This window comes from Heterodontus francisci, chromosome 25, assembly GCF_036365525.1.
Source record: "Heterodontus francisci isolate sHetFra1 chromosome 25, sHetFra1.hap1, whole genome shotgun sequence".
NCBI lineage: Eukaryota > Metazoa > Chordata > Chondrichthyes > Heterodontiformes > Heterodontidae > Heterodontus > Heterodontus francisci.
In genome coordinates this window covers 75,045,902-75,064,570 of record NC_090395.1, presented here as the reverse complement: position 1 = coordinate 75,064,570, position 18,669 = coordinate 75,045,902, and the positions used below count along the sequence as shown (strand labels likewise).

At 46.1% G+C, this 18,669-nt stretch overlaps 1 protein-coding gene across 3 annotated transcripts in view; it reads left to right on the top strand.

The window, feature by feature from the left end:
- The window catches only part of srgap2 (SLIT-ROBO Rho GTPase activating protein 2), a 213,617-nt gene extending 195,370 nt beyond the window's left edge, over positions 1-18,247 (top strand). For all 3 annotated transcript variants that reach the window (XM_068057533.1, XM_068057534.1, XM_068057535.1), the window contains 4 exons: positions 4,277-4,457; positions 6,788-6,934; positions 7,413-7,743; positions 14,499-18,247. In XM_068057533.1, the coding sequence (XP_067913634.1) occupies positions 4,277-4,457; positions 6,788-6,934; positions 7,413-7,743; positions 14,499-14,882 (1,043 nt within the window). In that variant the 3' untranslated portion in view covers positions 14,883-18,247. The remainder of the gene's footprint in view (positions 1-4,276; positions 4,458-6,787; positions 6,935-7,412; positions 7,744-14,498) is intronic.
- The last annotated feature ends 422 nt before the right edge of the window (positions 18,248-18,669 follow it).

Genomic DNA, 18,669 nt, shown 5'->3' with positions numbered 1-18,669 from the left:
ATTGACCTACCCTGAAGGAAAGATTGACCTTCCAACAGCATGGTTTGTGTTCTTTAGTTCCTCTGCTGGTGAATGAGTTACTGTAATCAGTCCAGTTCCATTCCTCATTGTCTAGCCTGTCAGTTGGCAGGATAGAGATGTGTGTGCATGTTGCAACTCTGTAAGCATTAGTTCACCAGCAGGGGCTGACCTATTCACTCCTCAGCTCTGGTGCTGTGAATAGTGGGCATGTGAGTAATATTCTCAGTGATTTTAACCTAACCTGTTTAATGGGAAACTGAAGCTAGCCAATCAGCTGCCACTAATTCAGTGGAATGTAAAGTGGGGCCACATTTAAATCAGGCAACCAACCTGATAGTGGCAGTTTCCCAACAGGAGCCACATGTTTAAATTACTTCCAAACATTTATTACTATACCTAAAAAGGAAAATCAATTATCATTTAATGTTTCTATTTTGCTCCGGGGTTGTTGCTGCGTGTCATATTTGGTCTTCTGTCTCTGTGTGCGGAAACAAAGCCACAATTCCATAGGACAGCGGTTATATTTACTGACTGACCCTTCACGAATGCAGCATGTCAGAACTGGCAGCAATTGCTCTTTCTAAGAAGGGCTATTGAGGACCAGCTCAGACAGGGGCTGAACTGCACAGAGTAGACGATCCCATGTTCAATCACTGAATGAGCTGGATCCTTTCAGTGGGTGGCATTAGGGGTGCAGAGGTGGACCTTTGCCCCTTGAGCTAGGGAGGGGAGAAATCCAGTCAGCATTTTCACCCCCCTCATCACTCTCCAGGACATTCTGCTTAGAGATACAAGGTCGTGGATCTCAGGTGAGATTTGATTTTTGGCTTTTGTGTTGGGCAAGTAGTGTCCCCAAGGTCTCCACACTCAAAAAAAAATTCATTTATATAGCACCTTTCATGTCCTCAGAATGTCCGAAAGCCAATGAAGTATTTTGGAATTGTTGTCCCTGTTGCAATGTAGGAAATGCAGCAGCCAATTTTCACATAACAAGATCTTGCAAACAGCAATTAAATCAATCACAGGATCATCCGGATTTCAGAGATATTTCAGAGAATATTGACCCAGCACAAGAGTTTTAAGACTCGCACGTGAAAATGGCTGCTGAAACCAGGTGTCGGGGAAGGCTGTATCCCACCAAAGGAGGGAAGGGGGAGAGATTGGCAGGAAATCAATCCTATCGAGACACAGGGAATTTCAGCAGGGGCTCTCCCTCTCTACCAGCGCCTTGCTATATGCGGATTTTACACAAGCTTTCCCCAAATGATGTCATCTTTTCATTGACTTTAATCCCGAGGAAAGCCTGGCCAAGAGAGTGAGGGTAGCCAAAAAGAATGTGAGTTGAGAATACAGCCCGTCATCAATTGCTGATGTATGCTGTAATATAAATCATTGTGCCAAAATGAATATTGAGTACAGGAATGTTGAGAGCTGGACTCCTGAACTTGGCAAAACAAACAGTCACTTGTAGCTGACAGCCCACACAGTAAAACAAAGCCGCTAGTTTTCTATTGCACCATCAGTATTCTTGCCTCCCCTGCATCTCCTATCAGACTCACATGGGAACATGCCTCACATATTCATTGGTAAGTCTGGAGACCTGTCTGTCTGGAGACCTGTCTGTCTGGCCCAGCACGAACAAAAGTTGTTTCAAATCTTTCAATTTTTTTTCAATGGAGCATCCTAAAGGTGTTGTTCTCAGGATGGGGACATTGCTGGGTTGGCTGACATTTATTGCCCATCCCTAATTGCCCTTGGGAAGGTGGTGGTGAGCTGCCTTCTTGAACCGCTGAAGTCCGTGTGGTGACGATACTCTCACAGTGCTGTAAGGGAGGGTGTTCCAGGAATCTGGCCCAGCAACAATGTAGGAATGACCTAATTATATGTTGAAATTGGCATGGTATGTAACTTGGAAATAATGATGTTCCCAAGACCTGATTTAAACACCACCTCATTTTACATTGCACTGAAATTAATAGCAACCGATTTGTTTGCATCAGTTTCCCATTAGCTGATTACATTAAAATCCTCCCTTCTTGATTGTAGTGGTCACAGGGGAGAGAGTTTCTGTCAAAGTAGCTGTGATAATTTTCTGCAGTGCGTCCTTTAGATTGTACACACTCCAGTCACGGTGCATCATTGGCAGAGGGATTGGATATGATGTCCAATGGCAGGACCACTATCAACCCATTTTTCCAGTTTTACACAGGTCCTGTCCCCCAATTGGTGGCACAGTTGTTAATTGCACCCTCCGCTGCAGCACTTAGACACTGGATCAAACCTTGGTTCATCTAAGCTGGGGTCAGGCGCGTGCTGCTCCTATTGGGTACACTGCTTTCAGCTCGGAAAGGCAGATTTGGACAGGATTCCCCCTCCTGGTTGCTATCCAGTGCCTTCCCCCGCATCCCTCAATGCACATGTGGACGTTGGGTTTGGGTTAGAACAGGGTTGTTCAACATACGGCCTACCAAACATTTCATCCGGCCCGCGGATGTAAACTGTTCCCGGGGCCGTTCCTCATCCTCACCGTGACTGGAGATCAGAAATTTCCCATTGTCAGAATGGCTTTTAAACTATTGCGCTGCCAGTTTCACAGCTGACAGCTGCTGACACTGGGAACAGCTGTTGCCCAATAGACTCAGAGTTTTCCAGCAGTTTCTTACATTTTTTTGTAAAAACCCGCCGGAAAACCCCGAGTCTGTGGGAAACGGCTGTTCCCGGTGTCAGCTGCTGTCAGCTGTGAAACTGACAGCGATCTTTTTTAAAAGAACTGACCAACCATCTGCTGAGCATTCCACTCTTTGCAACTGTGTGAAAGAGAGTCAGAGAAAGGGGGAACAGAGAGAGAGAGAAGACGAACAGAGAGACAGGGTACAGAGAGAGCGGGGAACACTGAATGGGGAGTGGGGAACACTGGAGACAGGCGGTGGGGGGGGGGGGGAGAGATATGGGGGGGAGGGTGGAGAGGGACAGATAGAGAGGACAGAAGGAGACAGAGAGGGGGGAGAGGGAGCCAAAGAGACAGATTAACCGAGATGGGGGAGAGAAGAGTCAAAGAGTCATTTACCTACAGCACAAAAGGAGACCATTCTGTCCATCGAACCCAAGCCAGCTCTGCACAGAGCGATGCAGTCAGTCCCATTCCCCGGCTCGATCCCCGTAGCCCTGCAAGTCTATTTCTCTCAGGTGGCCATCCAACTTCCTCTTGAAGTCACCGATCGTCTCCACTTCCACCACCCTTGTGGGCAGCAAGTTCCAGGTCATTACCACCCACTGTGTAAAAAAGTGCTTTCTCATATTCCCCCCTGCATCTTTTGCGCAAAACTTTCAATCTGTGTCCCCTAGTCCTAGAGGGGAGTGGGGAGGGAAGAGAGAACAAGACACACACAGAGCGTGGGGAGAGGGGGAAGACCGATCAAGGTCTCTCCTGAAAGGTGGACATCTATCCAGAATACTCTGCATCACTACATCAAGTGTGCGGGCAGAGATTGACTACTTAGAGTCATAGAGTGATACAGCTCTGAAACGGGCCCTTTGGCCCACTGAGTCTGTGCCAACCAACAACCACCCATTTATGCTAATCCTAAATTAATCCCATATTCTCTACCATTCTCCTACCACCTACCTATACTAGGGGCAATTTACAATGGCCAATTTACCTATCAACCTGCAAGTCTTTGGCTGTGGGAGGAAACCGGAGCACCCGGCAGAAACCCGGGGAGAACTTGCAAACTCCACACAGGTAGTACCCAGAACTGAACCCGGGTTGGTGCTAACCACTGCGCCACTGTGCCGCCCATTACTTATTAAAGCAAAAACAATGCCAGGTATGTCACTAAATCAGTTTTCAATATAGTGACGAGAAAGTAAGTCAATAAATTAGTCTTCTCATTTAAAGCTTCTTCACAAAAATGCACATTTGTTGTTTTTATTATTAAGATAAATTTTTAATGCCTTTATCTTTCGAAATTTGTTCACTGGCCCCCTGGGCTGAACACAAATCGTAATGCGGCCCTCCGCCCGATATGGTTGGCCAACCCTGAGTTAGGACAAGGCTCAGCTACGTTGCCCGTCACTCTGAGATTGTGTCAGCGTTCAGTCGAGGCTCATACAGGAAGAATCGGGACTTGGGGCAAGGTGCCAGAAGGAGTCTGGCACCGGTAGAACTGTACTCAGCAAGAGACACAAAGGGCAGGCAAATTTGTCGTGGAAATATATTCCGAAATAAACCTTTTTATTTCTCTTCCTTTTGCAGAAGGTGAGCCGATAGAAGCCATTGCAAAATTTGATTACACCGGACGCACAGCCCGGGAACTCTCCTTTAAGAAGGGTGCGAGTCTGCTGCTCTATCACAGAGCTTCAGAAGACTGGTGGGAGGGCCGACATAATGGAATAGATGGACTCGTCCCACATCAGTATATTGTCGTCCAAGACACGTAGGTTTTCATCAAAATCATGATTGGGTGACAGGTAGAGCTCCAAACCCGTGGGTTACACCATAGAGCCATAGCAGTTTACAATACAGAAGGAGGCCATTTGGCCCATTCTGTCTATGTTTGCTCTTTGCTAGAACAATCCAAAGTCCTGCTTTCTCCCAATAACCCTGTATCTTCCTCTGTTGTAAATATTAATTCCATTTTCCCTTAGAAGATGCAATGATATCTTCCTGCAGCACTCCCTGTGGCAAAGCATTGCAGACTCCAGTAACCCTCTTAAAAAATCTAACCACTGTTTCCTTACTCTCTGAGGCAATTTTAAAATAATGACCCCTTGTCACTGACTCCACAACCAAAGGATTTAGTCTTTCCCAATTCACTCTATCAAAACTTTTCATGATTTCAAAAAAATCCTCTCTCAGCCTTCTCTGCTGCACTGGATATAGACCTGTTATCTGAAGTCCTTCCTCATAACTATAGTTTCCTATCCCTGGCATCATTCTGGTGAATCTATGCTCTGTGGCTTTAATGATCTTTCTATAATGGGGTGTCCAGAACTGCACCTAGTGCTGTAACTGTACCCTAACCAATATTGTGCATAAATTAATCATCACCTCTTCGCAGGTTATTTTCCCTACTTACACATTCAAATCATCTGTCTCTACTGAGAACAAAACTGGGCCCAGCACTGAGCCTTGAGATACATCCAGTCTAATCCAGCTGCTGTCTAAACAAGCACAGGGTTACTGACACTGAATTAAACCTCAATGAAGTGAAGCTCCGGCCTGATTTACCCAGCTCTCGGGAGTCTGACATTCAGATGCTATGCAAGCACCTGGGCAGCCAGTGCCATTGTAACCTCTGCAGCAAGAGACGGTGCCTTTAGCACGAGAGGTAGAACAATTTGGAATAAATATGTAACTCAACTCTGTGCATAATCTCCTGATAAAAAATCAGGGAGTATTTTGAAATGCAGAGTTTATAATCAGGGGCAGCCTGCATGGAGCTGCTAAGGGCAAGTCACGCCAGAAAAGAAATGAACCGAGATTTCTTCAAAGAAGTGACCGATTGTATTGATAATGGCAATGCAGTCAGCGTATTGCATATGAATGTTCAGATTGCGTTTAATAAGGCGTCTCAAGAAACTCAAAAATATTCAGGCTTTGGTACAAGAGAAAATATGGTAAACATGGGTAGAAATTTGAAATAAAAACAAAGTGCTGGAAATACTCAGCAGGTCGGGCAGAATCTGTGGAGAGAGAAGCAGAGTTAACGTTTCAGGTCTGTGACCTTTCATCAGAACTCTATTCACCGGCAGTATTTTGCTTTTATTATACGGGCAGAAATTTGGTTGACAAATAGGAAACAAAGTCTGCGTAAATGGCTGTTGTTTAGAGTAAGGCACTAAAGACCGAGACCACTAACCCAAACTGTAAAGTACATTTTTAGAAACCTTATTCCAGTTTTTTTTTATAGTTTAGGTTTAAAATTCTTTGGATTAATGTGTTTTATGTTTCTGTGCAGTGACAAATTAATTATATGTTTATCTTACTCTCTCTCACTCCCACCGCCACCCATTCCCTCCTCTCACCTCAAATCCTCATTCTTCACTTTCTGTCGCTTTCCCCTTCCGCATCACTTTCTCTCTCCTCCAATCCAACTCCTCCATTCTCTCTCCTCTGCCTCATTCTGTCTCTACACAACTCGCCCTGCTGATGATTTCCTCCCCCTTTTCCCCTCCCTCTTTCCCCCCTTCCCCCTCCCCCTTTTCCCCCTCCCCCTTTCCCCCCTCCCTCATCCTCCATCCCCCCTCCCCCATCCCCCTTTCCCCCCTCCCCCTTTCCCCCCTCCCTCATCCTCCATCCCCCCTCCCCCATCCCCCCTCCCTCTTCCCTTCTCCCCCTTCTCCCCCTCCCCCTTCCCCCCTCCCCCTTCCCCCCTCCCCTTCCCCCCTCCCATTTCCCCCTCCCCTTCCCCCCTCCATTTTCCCCCTCCCCCTTCCCCCCTCCCCCTTTCCCCCCTCCCTTTTCCTCCCTTCCCCCTCCCCCTTTCCCCCTCCCTTTTCCTCCCTTCCCCCTCCCCCTTTCCCCTTCCACCCTCCCCCTTTCCCCTTCCACCCTCCCCTTCCTCTCCCCCCCTCCCCTTTCCCCCTCCCCCCTGTCCTCCCCACTGCCCTCTATAATGCACCCCTCCCCCTCCCACCTCTCTTCCTCCCCCTTTCCCCCTTCTCACCCACCCCTCGCACCCCCTCACCCCCACTTTGACCCCCCCCCCCCTTCTCTGCACCTCCCCCCCCTCCGCCCCCTTCCCTGGCCCCATTTCTCCCTCAGCGATGATACCTTTTCTGACAGACTGAGCCCAAAAGCAGATGTTGAGCCGAGCGTAGTGCCTCCTCCGGTCGAGCAGCCTCTGTCGAAAAGCAGCGTCAGTTCGCCAACGGGACATGTTGCTGACATCTACTTAGCAAACTTGAACAGGTCAGAGTCGCTGCCCAAAAGCTTGTCATTGTCTCAAAATGCGAACATGTGCTGTGAATGTGGAGAGAGCACCTTGTACTCTCCTGCTGGCAGCTCTCAGTGAAGGCTCGCCTAGTAGAATAGCTCCTTGTGAGGCACTCCAGTGGCTCTGGAACTGTGCCCAACCACAGTGGGGATAAATTGGTGTTAAAAGAGTTGTAGGTTGTTCAGGGCTGCCTTCAGAAATGATGAGCCCAGAGGACTTCAGTTGGAGAGTGATTTTGCACTGATGGAGTAGTGGTGATAGGTACAGATTCAAAAGGGAATTGAATAAATACTTGAAAGAAAAAAAATTGCTGGGATGTGAGGGAAAGAACGGAAAAGTGGGATTAAGGGAGTCACTCTTTAAATAAGTGAGCACAGGCTAAATGGGCCAAAAGGCCTCCTATCCTGTGCTGTCCTGTGATTGTGAATTGATCCTTTTGCCTTATTGACCCAGACAGAAGAAGAAATCGGAGTCCGGGAGTATCCGGCGCTCATTCAGATCTGGTGAAGGACACAGTCTCGTTGGGCATGGGTTGGCCTCCTCACCCGCAGATGGTGTACCACAGGCCTCAACCAGTCCCAGGAGCGCTCCACAAGTAACCCAAAGCAGCGGCAAGGAAACCCCAGACAAGCGGCCAACGATGGCCCACGGCAGCCTGAACTCGGTTACCCGGCGGCCGTCAGCAAACAGGGCCGATAGTCCGCAGGTTCGTAAGGCAATGGCAGCAGGAAGGTCCAAGAGCTTCAGTAACCACAAGCCATTGGACCCAGAGTCAATCGCACAGGTACAGTACTGTTCCTGAATAATCAGATCTGCACCTCAATCCTATTTACCTGCCTTTACTCCTTATCCTTAAACAATAAAAATCCATCAATCTCAGTCTTGAAAGAGCTCATTGAGCCCCACCATCCATGTCCTTTGGAAGAGAAAGTTCCAGATTTTCACAACCTTTTGTCTGAAATACGAGCAAAACTAATTTAAAGATTCCCTATCAGATTGCTCTATCTACCATATCTAATCCTTTAGTCATTTTTAGCACCTCAATTAGATTGGCCTTTAACCTTCCAAACTCGCCTCTATACAACCTGTCCCCATAGTTTAACCCTTTCAGCCCTGGTATCGTTCTGCTGAATCTGTGCTGCACCCACTAAAAGGCCAATACATCCTCCCTGAGGTGGATTGGACACTCCTTAAATGGCTGTAATCATCTCCATATCAGTTGATAGGGGGTTAGTCCTAAACGGCAGGAGGCTTTTCTAGGCTGTCACAACCCCCACAATGGGTTGGTGGAGTGTCACAATCCAGAATTCCACGACGGGACTCTTGTCTCCACTTCCCGGGACTGTCCAGAATAACTCGGGTGGGAATGTTACCAGTGAGACTCTAACTCACTCTGTTAAACAAGTAAAATCTGTGGATTTTCTGGAAATCACATCCCTCGATTTTGAATTTTCAAAAGATTTTGATCCCTGCTTGTTTGTTTGAACGGGTTTGAGTTATTAAAATGATATTTTTACATTGAAATTACAGCACAGAAACAGACCATTTGGCCCAATGGTCTTTATGCTGCACACGAACCTCCTCCCACCTGATTTCACTGCCTTGTTTGCAGTTTTGGTATAAAAACAGAAAGTGCTGGAAATACTCAGCACTGATGAAAGGTCACAGACCTGAAACGTTAACTCTGCCAGACCAGCTGAGTATTTCCAGCATTTCTTGTTTCTATTTCAGATTTCCAGCATTTGCAGTATTTATGCTTTTATTTGCAGTTTTGATAGCCTTGTTAACGTGTGTTGATACTTCTAATGATTTCTGAATATGTACCCGAGATCCCTTTGATCCTCTACCTTTTTTAGATTCTTACTTCCCAAGGAATATGTGTCCTCCTCATCCCTCCTGCCAAAGCACAGCAGACAATACAGCTCCTATAGAACTGAAGCCAGTCCCAAGCTCTGCAGATTTGTGCCCCTCAGCTCCTTGTCAAATAAGAAAAGAAACATGATTGGAAGTCATGGTTATTGATATGTCTTCAGCACAGGAACACGATGCTGAGGATAACGTTACTGTCTCGGCACTTTGAGTAACTGTTGAGTGATTTACAATGATGGGGGGCGTGGGCGGGGAGAGATGTGAGGTTTGTTACATGGGAATTGTCAGCTTGGAAGTTAAGTCAAACCATTCTTTTTGCACAGTTTCCGAAGGAAAAAGGTGGAATTAAGTTTCGTGGAAAATGCAGGTTCAAGGAAAATTTAGCAATGCCTCGTCAAAGCTGCCTGTTGATTGAGCTGTGTGCCTGTCCTATGTGTTAACAATGTAATGCAGCAGACAGCACTGGGAGTTCAACTTTGATCTAGAAATCCTTGTTACGTTACCATGGGCCTCTTGGATCATTGCAATGTGATCCTCCATTACCTCAAACCCCAAACAACTTCTTTTTAATTTACAATAATTGTTTTGTTTATTTTTATGCTTCCAACAAAGGGTTCCAGACTTTGAAGGTTATGACACAGAGTCACGAGGTTCTTTCTATTTAACTTGTATTTACTGTTTTCTGCAGAACCGTTTTATTCATTTTGATTTATTTGCATCTACCCCGCCCCCAATTCATTCCTCAACTCTGTGCATAGCCAGGAAACCAGTCCCGAGCTCCTGTCCACTCACCAGGAGGTGTCTGAGAGCATGAAAATAGGCTGGGGGGGAAAATCTGTCTGCAATACAACAGACCTGGGAATCAAGTGTTAGGCTGTGTATAACTTGGAAGTGTTAAACACAGCACAGTCCTGTGTATCACTGGGATTATAATCACTACACAGTCCTGTATGTCACTGGGATTGCAAAAAAACAGCACATCCTGTGTATCACTGGGATTGTAAACACTACACAGTCCTGTATTTCACTGGGATTGCAAAAAAACAGCACATCCTGTGTATCACTGGGATTGTAATCACTACACAGTCCTGTATTTCACTGGGATTGCAAAAAAACAGCACATCCTGTGTATCACTGGGATTGTAATCACGACACAGTCCTGTATTTCACTGGGATTGCAAAAGAACAGCACATCCTGTGTATCACTGGGATTGTAAACACTGCACAGTCCTGTGTATCACTGGGATTATAATCACTACACAGTCCTGTATTTCACTGGGATTGCAAAAAAAACATCACATCCTGTGTATCACTGGGATTGTAAACATTGCACAGTCCTGTGTGTCACTGGGATTGTAAACATTGCACAGTCCTGTGTGTCACTGGGATTGTAAACACTGCACAGTCCTGTGTATCACTGGGATTGTAAACATTGCACAGTCCTGTGTGTCACTGGGATTGTAAACATTGCACAGTCCTGTGTGTCACTGGGATTGTAAACACTGCACAGTCCTGTGTATCACTGGGATTGTAAACATTGCACAGTCCTGTGTGTCACTGGGATTGTAAACACTGCACAGTCCTGTGTATCACTGCGATTATAATCACTGCACAGTCCTGTGTATCACTGGGATTGTAAACACTGCACAGTCCTGTGTATCACTGGGATTGTAAACATTGCACAGTCCTGTGTGTCACTGGGATTGTAAACACTGCACAGTCCTGTGTATCACTGCGATTATAATCACTGCACAGTCCTGTGTATCACTGGGATTGTAAACATTGCACAGTCCTGTGTATCACTGGGATTGTAAACATTGCACAGTCCTGTGTATCACTGGGATTGTAAACACTGCACAGTCCTGTGTATCACTGGGATTATAATCACTGCACAGTCCTGTGTGTCACTGGGAATGTAAACACTGCACGGTCCTGTGTGTCATTGGGAATGTAAACACTGCACAGTCCTGTGTGTCACTGGGAATGTAAACACTGCACGGTCCTGTGTGTCATTGGGAATGTAAACACTGCACAGTCCTGTGTATCACTGGGAATGTAAACACTGCACAGTCCTGTGTATCACTGGGAATGTAAACACTGCACAGTCCTGTGTGTCACTGGGAATGTAAACACTGCACATTCCTGTGTATCACTGGGAATGTAAACACTGCACAGTCCTGTGTATCACTGGGAATGTAAACACTGCACAGTCCTGTGTATCACTGGGATTGTAAACACTGCACGGTCCTGTGTGTCACTGGGAATATAAACACTGCACGGTCCTGTGTATCACTGGGAATGTAAACACTGCACCGTCCTGTGTGTCACTGGGAATGTAAACACTGCACATTCCTGTGTATCACTGGGAATGTAAACACTGCACCGTCCTGTGTGTCACTGGGAATGTAAACACTGCACAGTCCTGTGTATCACTGGGATTGTAAACACTGCACAGTCCTGTGTGTCACTGGGAATGTAAACACTGCACAGTCCTGTGTATCACTGGGAATGTAAACACTGCACAGTCCTGTGTATCACTGGGAATGTAAACACTGCACATTCCTGTGTATCACTGGGAATGTAAACACTGCACAGTCCTGTGTGTCACTGGGAATGTAAACACTGCACTGTCCTGTGTATCACTGGGAATGTAAACACTGCACAGTCCTGTGTGTCACTGGGAATGTAAACACTGCACAGTCCTGTGTATCACTGGGAATGTAAACACTGCACAGTCCTGTGTGTCACTGGGAATGTAAACACTGCACAGTCCTGTGTATCACTGGGAATGTAAACACTGCACAGTCCTGTGTGTCACTGGGAATTTAAACACTGCACAGTCCTGTGTATCACTGGGAATGTAAACACTGCACAGTCCTGTGCATCACTGGGAATGTAAACACTGCACAGTCCTGTGTATCACTGGGAATGTAAACACTGCACAGTCCTGTGTATCACTGGGAATGTAAACACTGCACAGTCCTGTGTGTCACTGGGATTGTAAACACTGCACAGTCCTGTGTGTCACTGGGAATTTAAACACTGCACAGTCCTGTGTATCACTGGGAATGTAAACACTGCACAGTCCTGTGTATCACTGGGAATGTAAACACTGCACAGTCCTGTGTATCACTGGGAATGTAAACACTGCACAGTCCTGTGTGTCACTGGGATTGTAAACACTGCACAGTCCTGTGTGTCACTGGGAATGTAAACACTGCACAGTCCTGTGTATCACTGGGAATGTAAACACTGCACAGTCCTGTGTGTCACTGGGAATGTAAACACTGCACAGTCCTGTGTGTCACTGGGAATGTAAACACTGCACAGTCCTGTGTATCACTGGGAATGTAAACACTGCACAGTCCTGTGTATCACTGGGAATGTAAACACTGCACAGTCCTGTGTGTCACTGGGAATGTAAACACTGCACAGTCCTGTGTATCACTGGGAATATAAACACTGCACAGTCCTGTGTGTCACTGGGAATTTAAACACTGCACAGTCCTGTGTATCACTGGGAATGTAAACACTGCACAGTCCTGTGTATCACTGGGAATGTAAACACTGCACAGTCCTGTGTATCACTGGGAATGTAAACACTGCACAGTCCTGTGTATCACTGGGAATGTAAACACTGCACAGTCCTGTGTGTCACTGGGAATGTAAACACTGCACAGTCCTGTGTGTCACTGGGAATGTAAACACTGCACAGTCCTGTGTATCATTGGGAATGTAAACACTGCACAGTCCTGTTTGTCACTGGGAATGTAAACACTGCACTGTCCTGTGTATCACTGGGAATGTAAACACTGCACGGTCCTGTGTGTCACTGGGAATGTAAACACTGCACAGTCCTGTGTATCACTGGGAATGTAAACACTGCACGGTCCTGTGTGTCACTGGGAATGTAAACACTGCACGGTCCTGTGTGTCACTGGGAATGTAAACACTGCACAGTCCTGTGTATCACTGGGAATGTAAACACTGCACGGTCCTGTGTGTCACTGGGAATGTAAACACTGCACATTCCTGTGTATCACTGGGAATGTAAACACTGCACGGTCCTGTGTATCACTGGGAATGTAAACACTGCACATTCCTGTGTATCACTGGGAATGTAAACACTGCACATTCCTGTGTATCACTGGGAATGTAAACACTGCACAGTCCTGTGTATCACTGGGAATGTAAACACTGTACATTCCTGTGTATCACTGGGAATGTAAACACTGCACATTCCTGTGTATCACTGGGAATGTAAACACTGCACAGTCCTGTGTATCACTGGGAATGTAAACACTGCACATTCCTGTGAATCACTGGGAATGTAAACACTGCACAGTCCTGTGTATCACTGGGAATGTAAACACTGCACAGTCCTGTGTATCACTGGGAATGTAAACACTGCACAGTCCTGTGTGTCACTGGGAATGTAAACACTGCACAGTCCTGTGTATCACTGGGATTGTAAACACTGCACAGTCCTGTGTATCACTGGGAATGTAAACACTGCACAGTCCTGTGTGTCACTGGGAATGTAAACACTGCACATTCCTGTGTATCACTGGGAATGTAAACACTGCACGGTCCTGTGTATCACTGGGATTGTAAACACTGCACAGTCCTGTGTGTCACTGGGAATGTAAACACTGCACAGTCCTGTGTATCACTGGGAATGTAAACACTGCACAGTCCTGTGTATCACTGGGAATGTAAACACTGCACAGTCCTGTGTATCACTGGGAATGTAAACACTGCACATTCCTGTGTATCACTGGGAATGTAAACACTGCACATTCCTGTGTATCACTGGGAATGTAAACACTGCACAGTCCTGTGTATCACTGGGATTGTAAACACTGCACAGTCCTGTGTATCACTGGGAATGTAAACATTGCACAGTCCTGTGTATCACTGGGAATGTAAACACTGCACAGTCCTGTGTGTCACTGGGAATGTAAACACTGCACAGTCCTGTGTGTCACTGGGAATGTAAACACTGCACAGTCCTGTGTATCACTGGGAATGTAAACACTGCACAGTCCTGTGTATCACTGGGAATGTAAACACTGCACAGTCCTGTGTGTCACTGGGAATGTAAACACTGCACAGTCCTGTGTGTCACTGGGAATGTAAACACTGCACGGTCCTGTGTATCACTGGGAATGTAAACACTGCACGGTCCTGTGTGTCACTGGGATTGTAAACGTGGCTAATGAGAAGACCAACAAGAAAAATTCCAAGTGTTAGGGAAGTGTTACTGTTACTAGGCAATTTGCACACAGCAAGATCCTACTTTAAAAAAAAAATGAATGTCCTCTTCATCTGATGAGGGAGGAGTCCTGCTTGGTAACCAAGCTATTAAAAGATAAGATAAATCCTGAATATTGCTTTAAAATAAAGCCAGACGATAAATGAGAAATATGCACTAAATCAGATCAGAGTTTCCTCAGACAAAGGGCAGAAATATCTGGGTTGGGTCTTTGGTCCATGATTTTTAGGGATGTTGGAATCACAGTTGATTGCTTGGCTGGGTAGGTTTCATTAGCAGTGTGCTCCTTAACACTCCTGGGTTTTTTTGCTTTGTTTTAATTACATCTGTTGACTGCAGTGAATCCTTCTTTAGCTTTGGTAGTTCCTAATATTTCAGACAATTTTGTTTTGTAGGATATCGAGGCAACGATGAATTCAGCCCTTAACGAGTTACGTGAACTGGAGCGTCAGAGCACAGTGAAGCATGCCCCAGACGTGGTCCTGGATACCCTGGAACCTATGAAGACATCTCCATCAGTGGGCCCCACGTCCGAACCTTCCAGCCCACTCCATTCCCGCATTCTGAAGGACTCTGAGTCTTCCCTCCAGAGGAGTGCCAGCTCGTCTGGGGACATGCCGTGCACCTTCAGGCCTGTGAAGTCCGTGAAAATAGCGGCCCAGGTGAAGCCTCCTGCGCTGAGGCCCAAACCAGCGGTTTTTCCAAAGACCAATCCAACTGCCCCGAACCTTGGATCCCCAACGGCACAGCAACCAACAGACAAGTCTTGTACCGTGTGAGACCCTTAGCATGGGCACAGGGATGACTGAGTGAGTGCCATTTGATTGTTCGTGAACAGGGAAAGGGGACCAAAATGGCACCTCCAATCAATGTTCAGCTCAAGAAATAATCTTGCTTTGTAGTAGGAGGTTGGTCCAGTTTTCCACTCAGAATACCAATCAGTCCTGACTCGTGATGAACTCTAGATCTTCCTTTCATGTCATTCGATCCATTAAACCAGCAGAGCCCAGCTTGCTTCAGTGTAATATTTCAGTCTTTGAATTGAAACCAAGAACAAACCTAATGCAGAGTTCATTCAATCCTTGCAAGCCAAATAAATCTGCGCATCTGTATATGTTCTATCAGTCTTCCCAACTTTCTGTCCGAAATCCTTTGCTTCCTGGACCTCGGCCTGCTTTCCCACTGGATTCATCACTCATTCTGTGCCATCCGCGTTTGGTTAATGAAGGAAAAACAAAACAGCAATGGAATCATTTGTTGCCTTGAAAGCAAAGCTCAGAATGTTATTGTTTTTGTTGAATCCTCATGACTGTTACGGTAACGCGGGTATTTTGGGGCCTTTGCCTTGGCTCAGAAATTCACCACCAAAAAGACATATCCATCGAGGTGGGATATGTGAAACCATCAGTTCTTTAAAGAAAGAAATTGTAATCCAAGACTTGCTATGTCTTTTTTTTTATTTTGTTTTTGAAAACTGAGTACATTTGTAGTACTAAACTTAAAGCAAGGCTTACCCATTCATGTGTCATGGGAGCGAGCTTTGTCAATGGCTTCAAAGTTTAGCACAAAAAAGAAAACTACAATTGCTGCAATTAATTTTTAATTTTTTAATGGACTTTTATTGTGAACAGTTCAGTGTAAATGGTGAATTATATTTTGAAAGATTCATGGTATTGAAAACTGGAAATGTTTTGTAGGTTAGCAGAAAAAATAATCTTTTTGGGGAGAGACGCCTAGGCGACCTCAGGTGTACTGTGAAAATTCCACAGCACAATCTACAAACTGGCTTTTTTATTATTGAATCTCTCATCCATTATTTCTTTGTGATCTTAGAAATGTTTAAATTAATTTTGATTGAGTAATTCTTGTTCTTTTGTCACTGAAATGATCCAGCCTGTTTAAACTATATCTGTGCTCAGCGTTTTACTAATGTCCGAGGGAGTGAGTGATGTTATCTCTTTAGTGACTGATTGTGAAGGATCATTAAAATCCTCACAATTACTGAGAGATTCAGACACAGCCCAGTGTTGGACTCAGCTAGACAGACCAGGAATGCCCTTTCCTGTCAAGTCTGTGTTGAGTTTTCTGATCTCAGGAGCTTTGATTGGGCTCAATGCCTCTGGATTTGGAAAGAGAAATAAAACGAATCCCAAGCCAACGAGCCCTCCCTCTCCCTCCCCACCTTCCTGCTAGGAATGCACCTGTGTTATGTCAAAGAAACCAGAGGGCCTATGGAACTCCATACGCAGGCAATGGCCAGAGGCTTGACTTGAGTCACTCCTGGCACAAACTAAAATGAAACCAGATGAATTGTGTGTTTCTTCTACAAGCATCTACGGATGCTTCCTTGTCCCACGATCCTCCTCACTCGCTGACACCGGCATTTTCAGCTCAGTTAACCAGCTGCATTCTGGCTGGCTGTCAAACTGGAAACGGGAATGGCCGGGAATTTCTTCTCATTGTGAATTATGGAACTGCCTGGAGTAAAAACCGAAGCCCTCGCTGGCCACAGCTGCAGAATGTTTTTATATTTTGCTTGGGAATTTGAGTTGTGCTGGTCAGCGTTTCTGAAAGACCCGACTAACTAACTGTGCAGTGTATCCCATGGTGTTCACCAGGTGTCCCAAAGCAACCTGAAGAACACCCTGCCCTTCCCCCTGCTCCCCTCGCCCCCACCCCGGGCCAATCCACTGTCTCCCAGTCTCGCTGATAGGTCAATAGCCGAGCTGCTAACATCACAGCTTTCGTCAACACAAGCTGAATATCGGAGTCAACTGACCCGAAATACCTTGTGTGTTTGTGGGGTCAATGTTAACTCACTACAGATACCCCTTCCCCCACTCTGCTGTGCATCAAGTATAATTAAACCCATGATTTTAGCTAAATTCATCTTACAGGGGCTGAACGAGGATTGGGCCTCATTTCCGTTTTGTAGCGCAGACTCTTGCCCAATCCCGGGGGAGGGAGATAGAGCCTGCTGGGCAGGACCAGGATTTCAGGAGGCCTGGGGACTAGAGGGAGCATTCCCTGGCACCGAGGGTAGTCATTGGCAGGGGAGAGGGAGGGGTGTCAGGATAATCGCAGTCAGTCCTCCTGGCTCACAATGGGACCAATAAAATTCATCCTCTTTCTCGGCAGGGGTCATGACTCAGTGTGGGGTGGTGCAGCTTGGAATGAAATTGGTTTCAGGTTGGGTGCTGTGGGAGCTCTCTCACCTGCCGAAACCTGGGAGTTAAAAGATCCACCACCAGAATGTGATGTCAACCAGGAGGTGAGAATCTGCCCCTATTTTAACCCCTCCTCCCCACAGGGCCTATTCATGTTGGGTGGGTTAAATGAGGTCTTTAAGATCAGAAGGTTCTCTATTAGATATTAACACCAGATTCAGCCTTGACAAACTTCTCGTTAACCAGCGATTTGTTCTGCAGCAGTTTGTGTCCATCCAAACGGGGGAACCTCAGCACTGGCTGGATCAGTAACAAGGAGTATTGAATCTCTGTTATATAAAGTAAACCCCATTCTCAACAGATAAATGCACCCTACCCACATGGTACTGAGCCCTATAGACTAGGAAGGTCCCCGATATTGATCCTGGTTACTGTGTTAGGTGATCCCAGACCGGGAGATGAGAGGAACACTGGAATTAACCTCAGCTCCCTGCACTAATCAGGCAGGCTGGTCCCAGTACTGATCACCCTCCAGTGGCTCCTGCTGGGCAGCATGGGGGTGAAATCAGAACAGCATCAGGGTGAAATGTGATGCTTCGTGTGGTGGAACAGCCCGTAGACACACATGTAAAGAATGACCTTGGGTGCGATTCCAGATAGTGGCCATCCCATAGCCAGCAGGAGTCAGCAGCTTCAGGTTGAAGTGTTAGGGGGAAGCAGTGTGCCTGTCACCTTCCCCATCAACTGTTGTGCCAGTGTAATTCACTGTCAGGGGTCTGGGTCACCGTGGCTGGGAGTTAAAACCCAAGGGAATTTATGTGTTCAGACCACTGCATAAATGAGGCTGTAATAATTAATTGTACAGAATATTTGTGTATATGTAACTACACAGTGACTGTAAGGTACAGCATTTTCTGGTACAGTATTGTGCAAATATTAGATGTTAGTCTCAAAACAATAAATCTTATTAGTCTCCACATACAGCTTGAATTGTGGTGAATTATTCTCAGTGGGATCTTGCTGTGCACAAATTGGCTGCTGGGTTTCTGACATTTCAACATTGACTACACTTCAGAAGTGCTTCATTGGCTGTTAAACTCTTTGGGACGTACTGAGGTCATGAAAGGTGCTATAGAAATGCAATTCCTTACCATTTTTCTGTCCATCTCCAAATGCTGCAGTGATTCCTTCTCCTCCTGCCCTCAGTGCCTGACTGGTGTCATCAGCAGGTAGAGATTGGAGGCATAGGGTGAGGAAGGAGGGAGAAAGCTGTGTTTATGTTAAAATGAGGGAAAGGTACACTGTTATTTTGGCCTTATTTTGAGGTGAGGGCTTGGTTGGAAATTTGGGCCTCACATTTACAAACCTCCGTTCTGTTCAGAGTTTGAAGGTTAGCAGT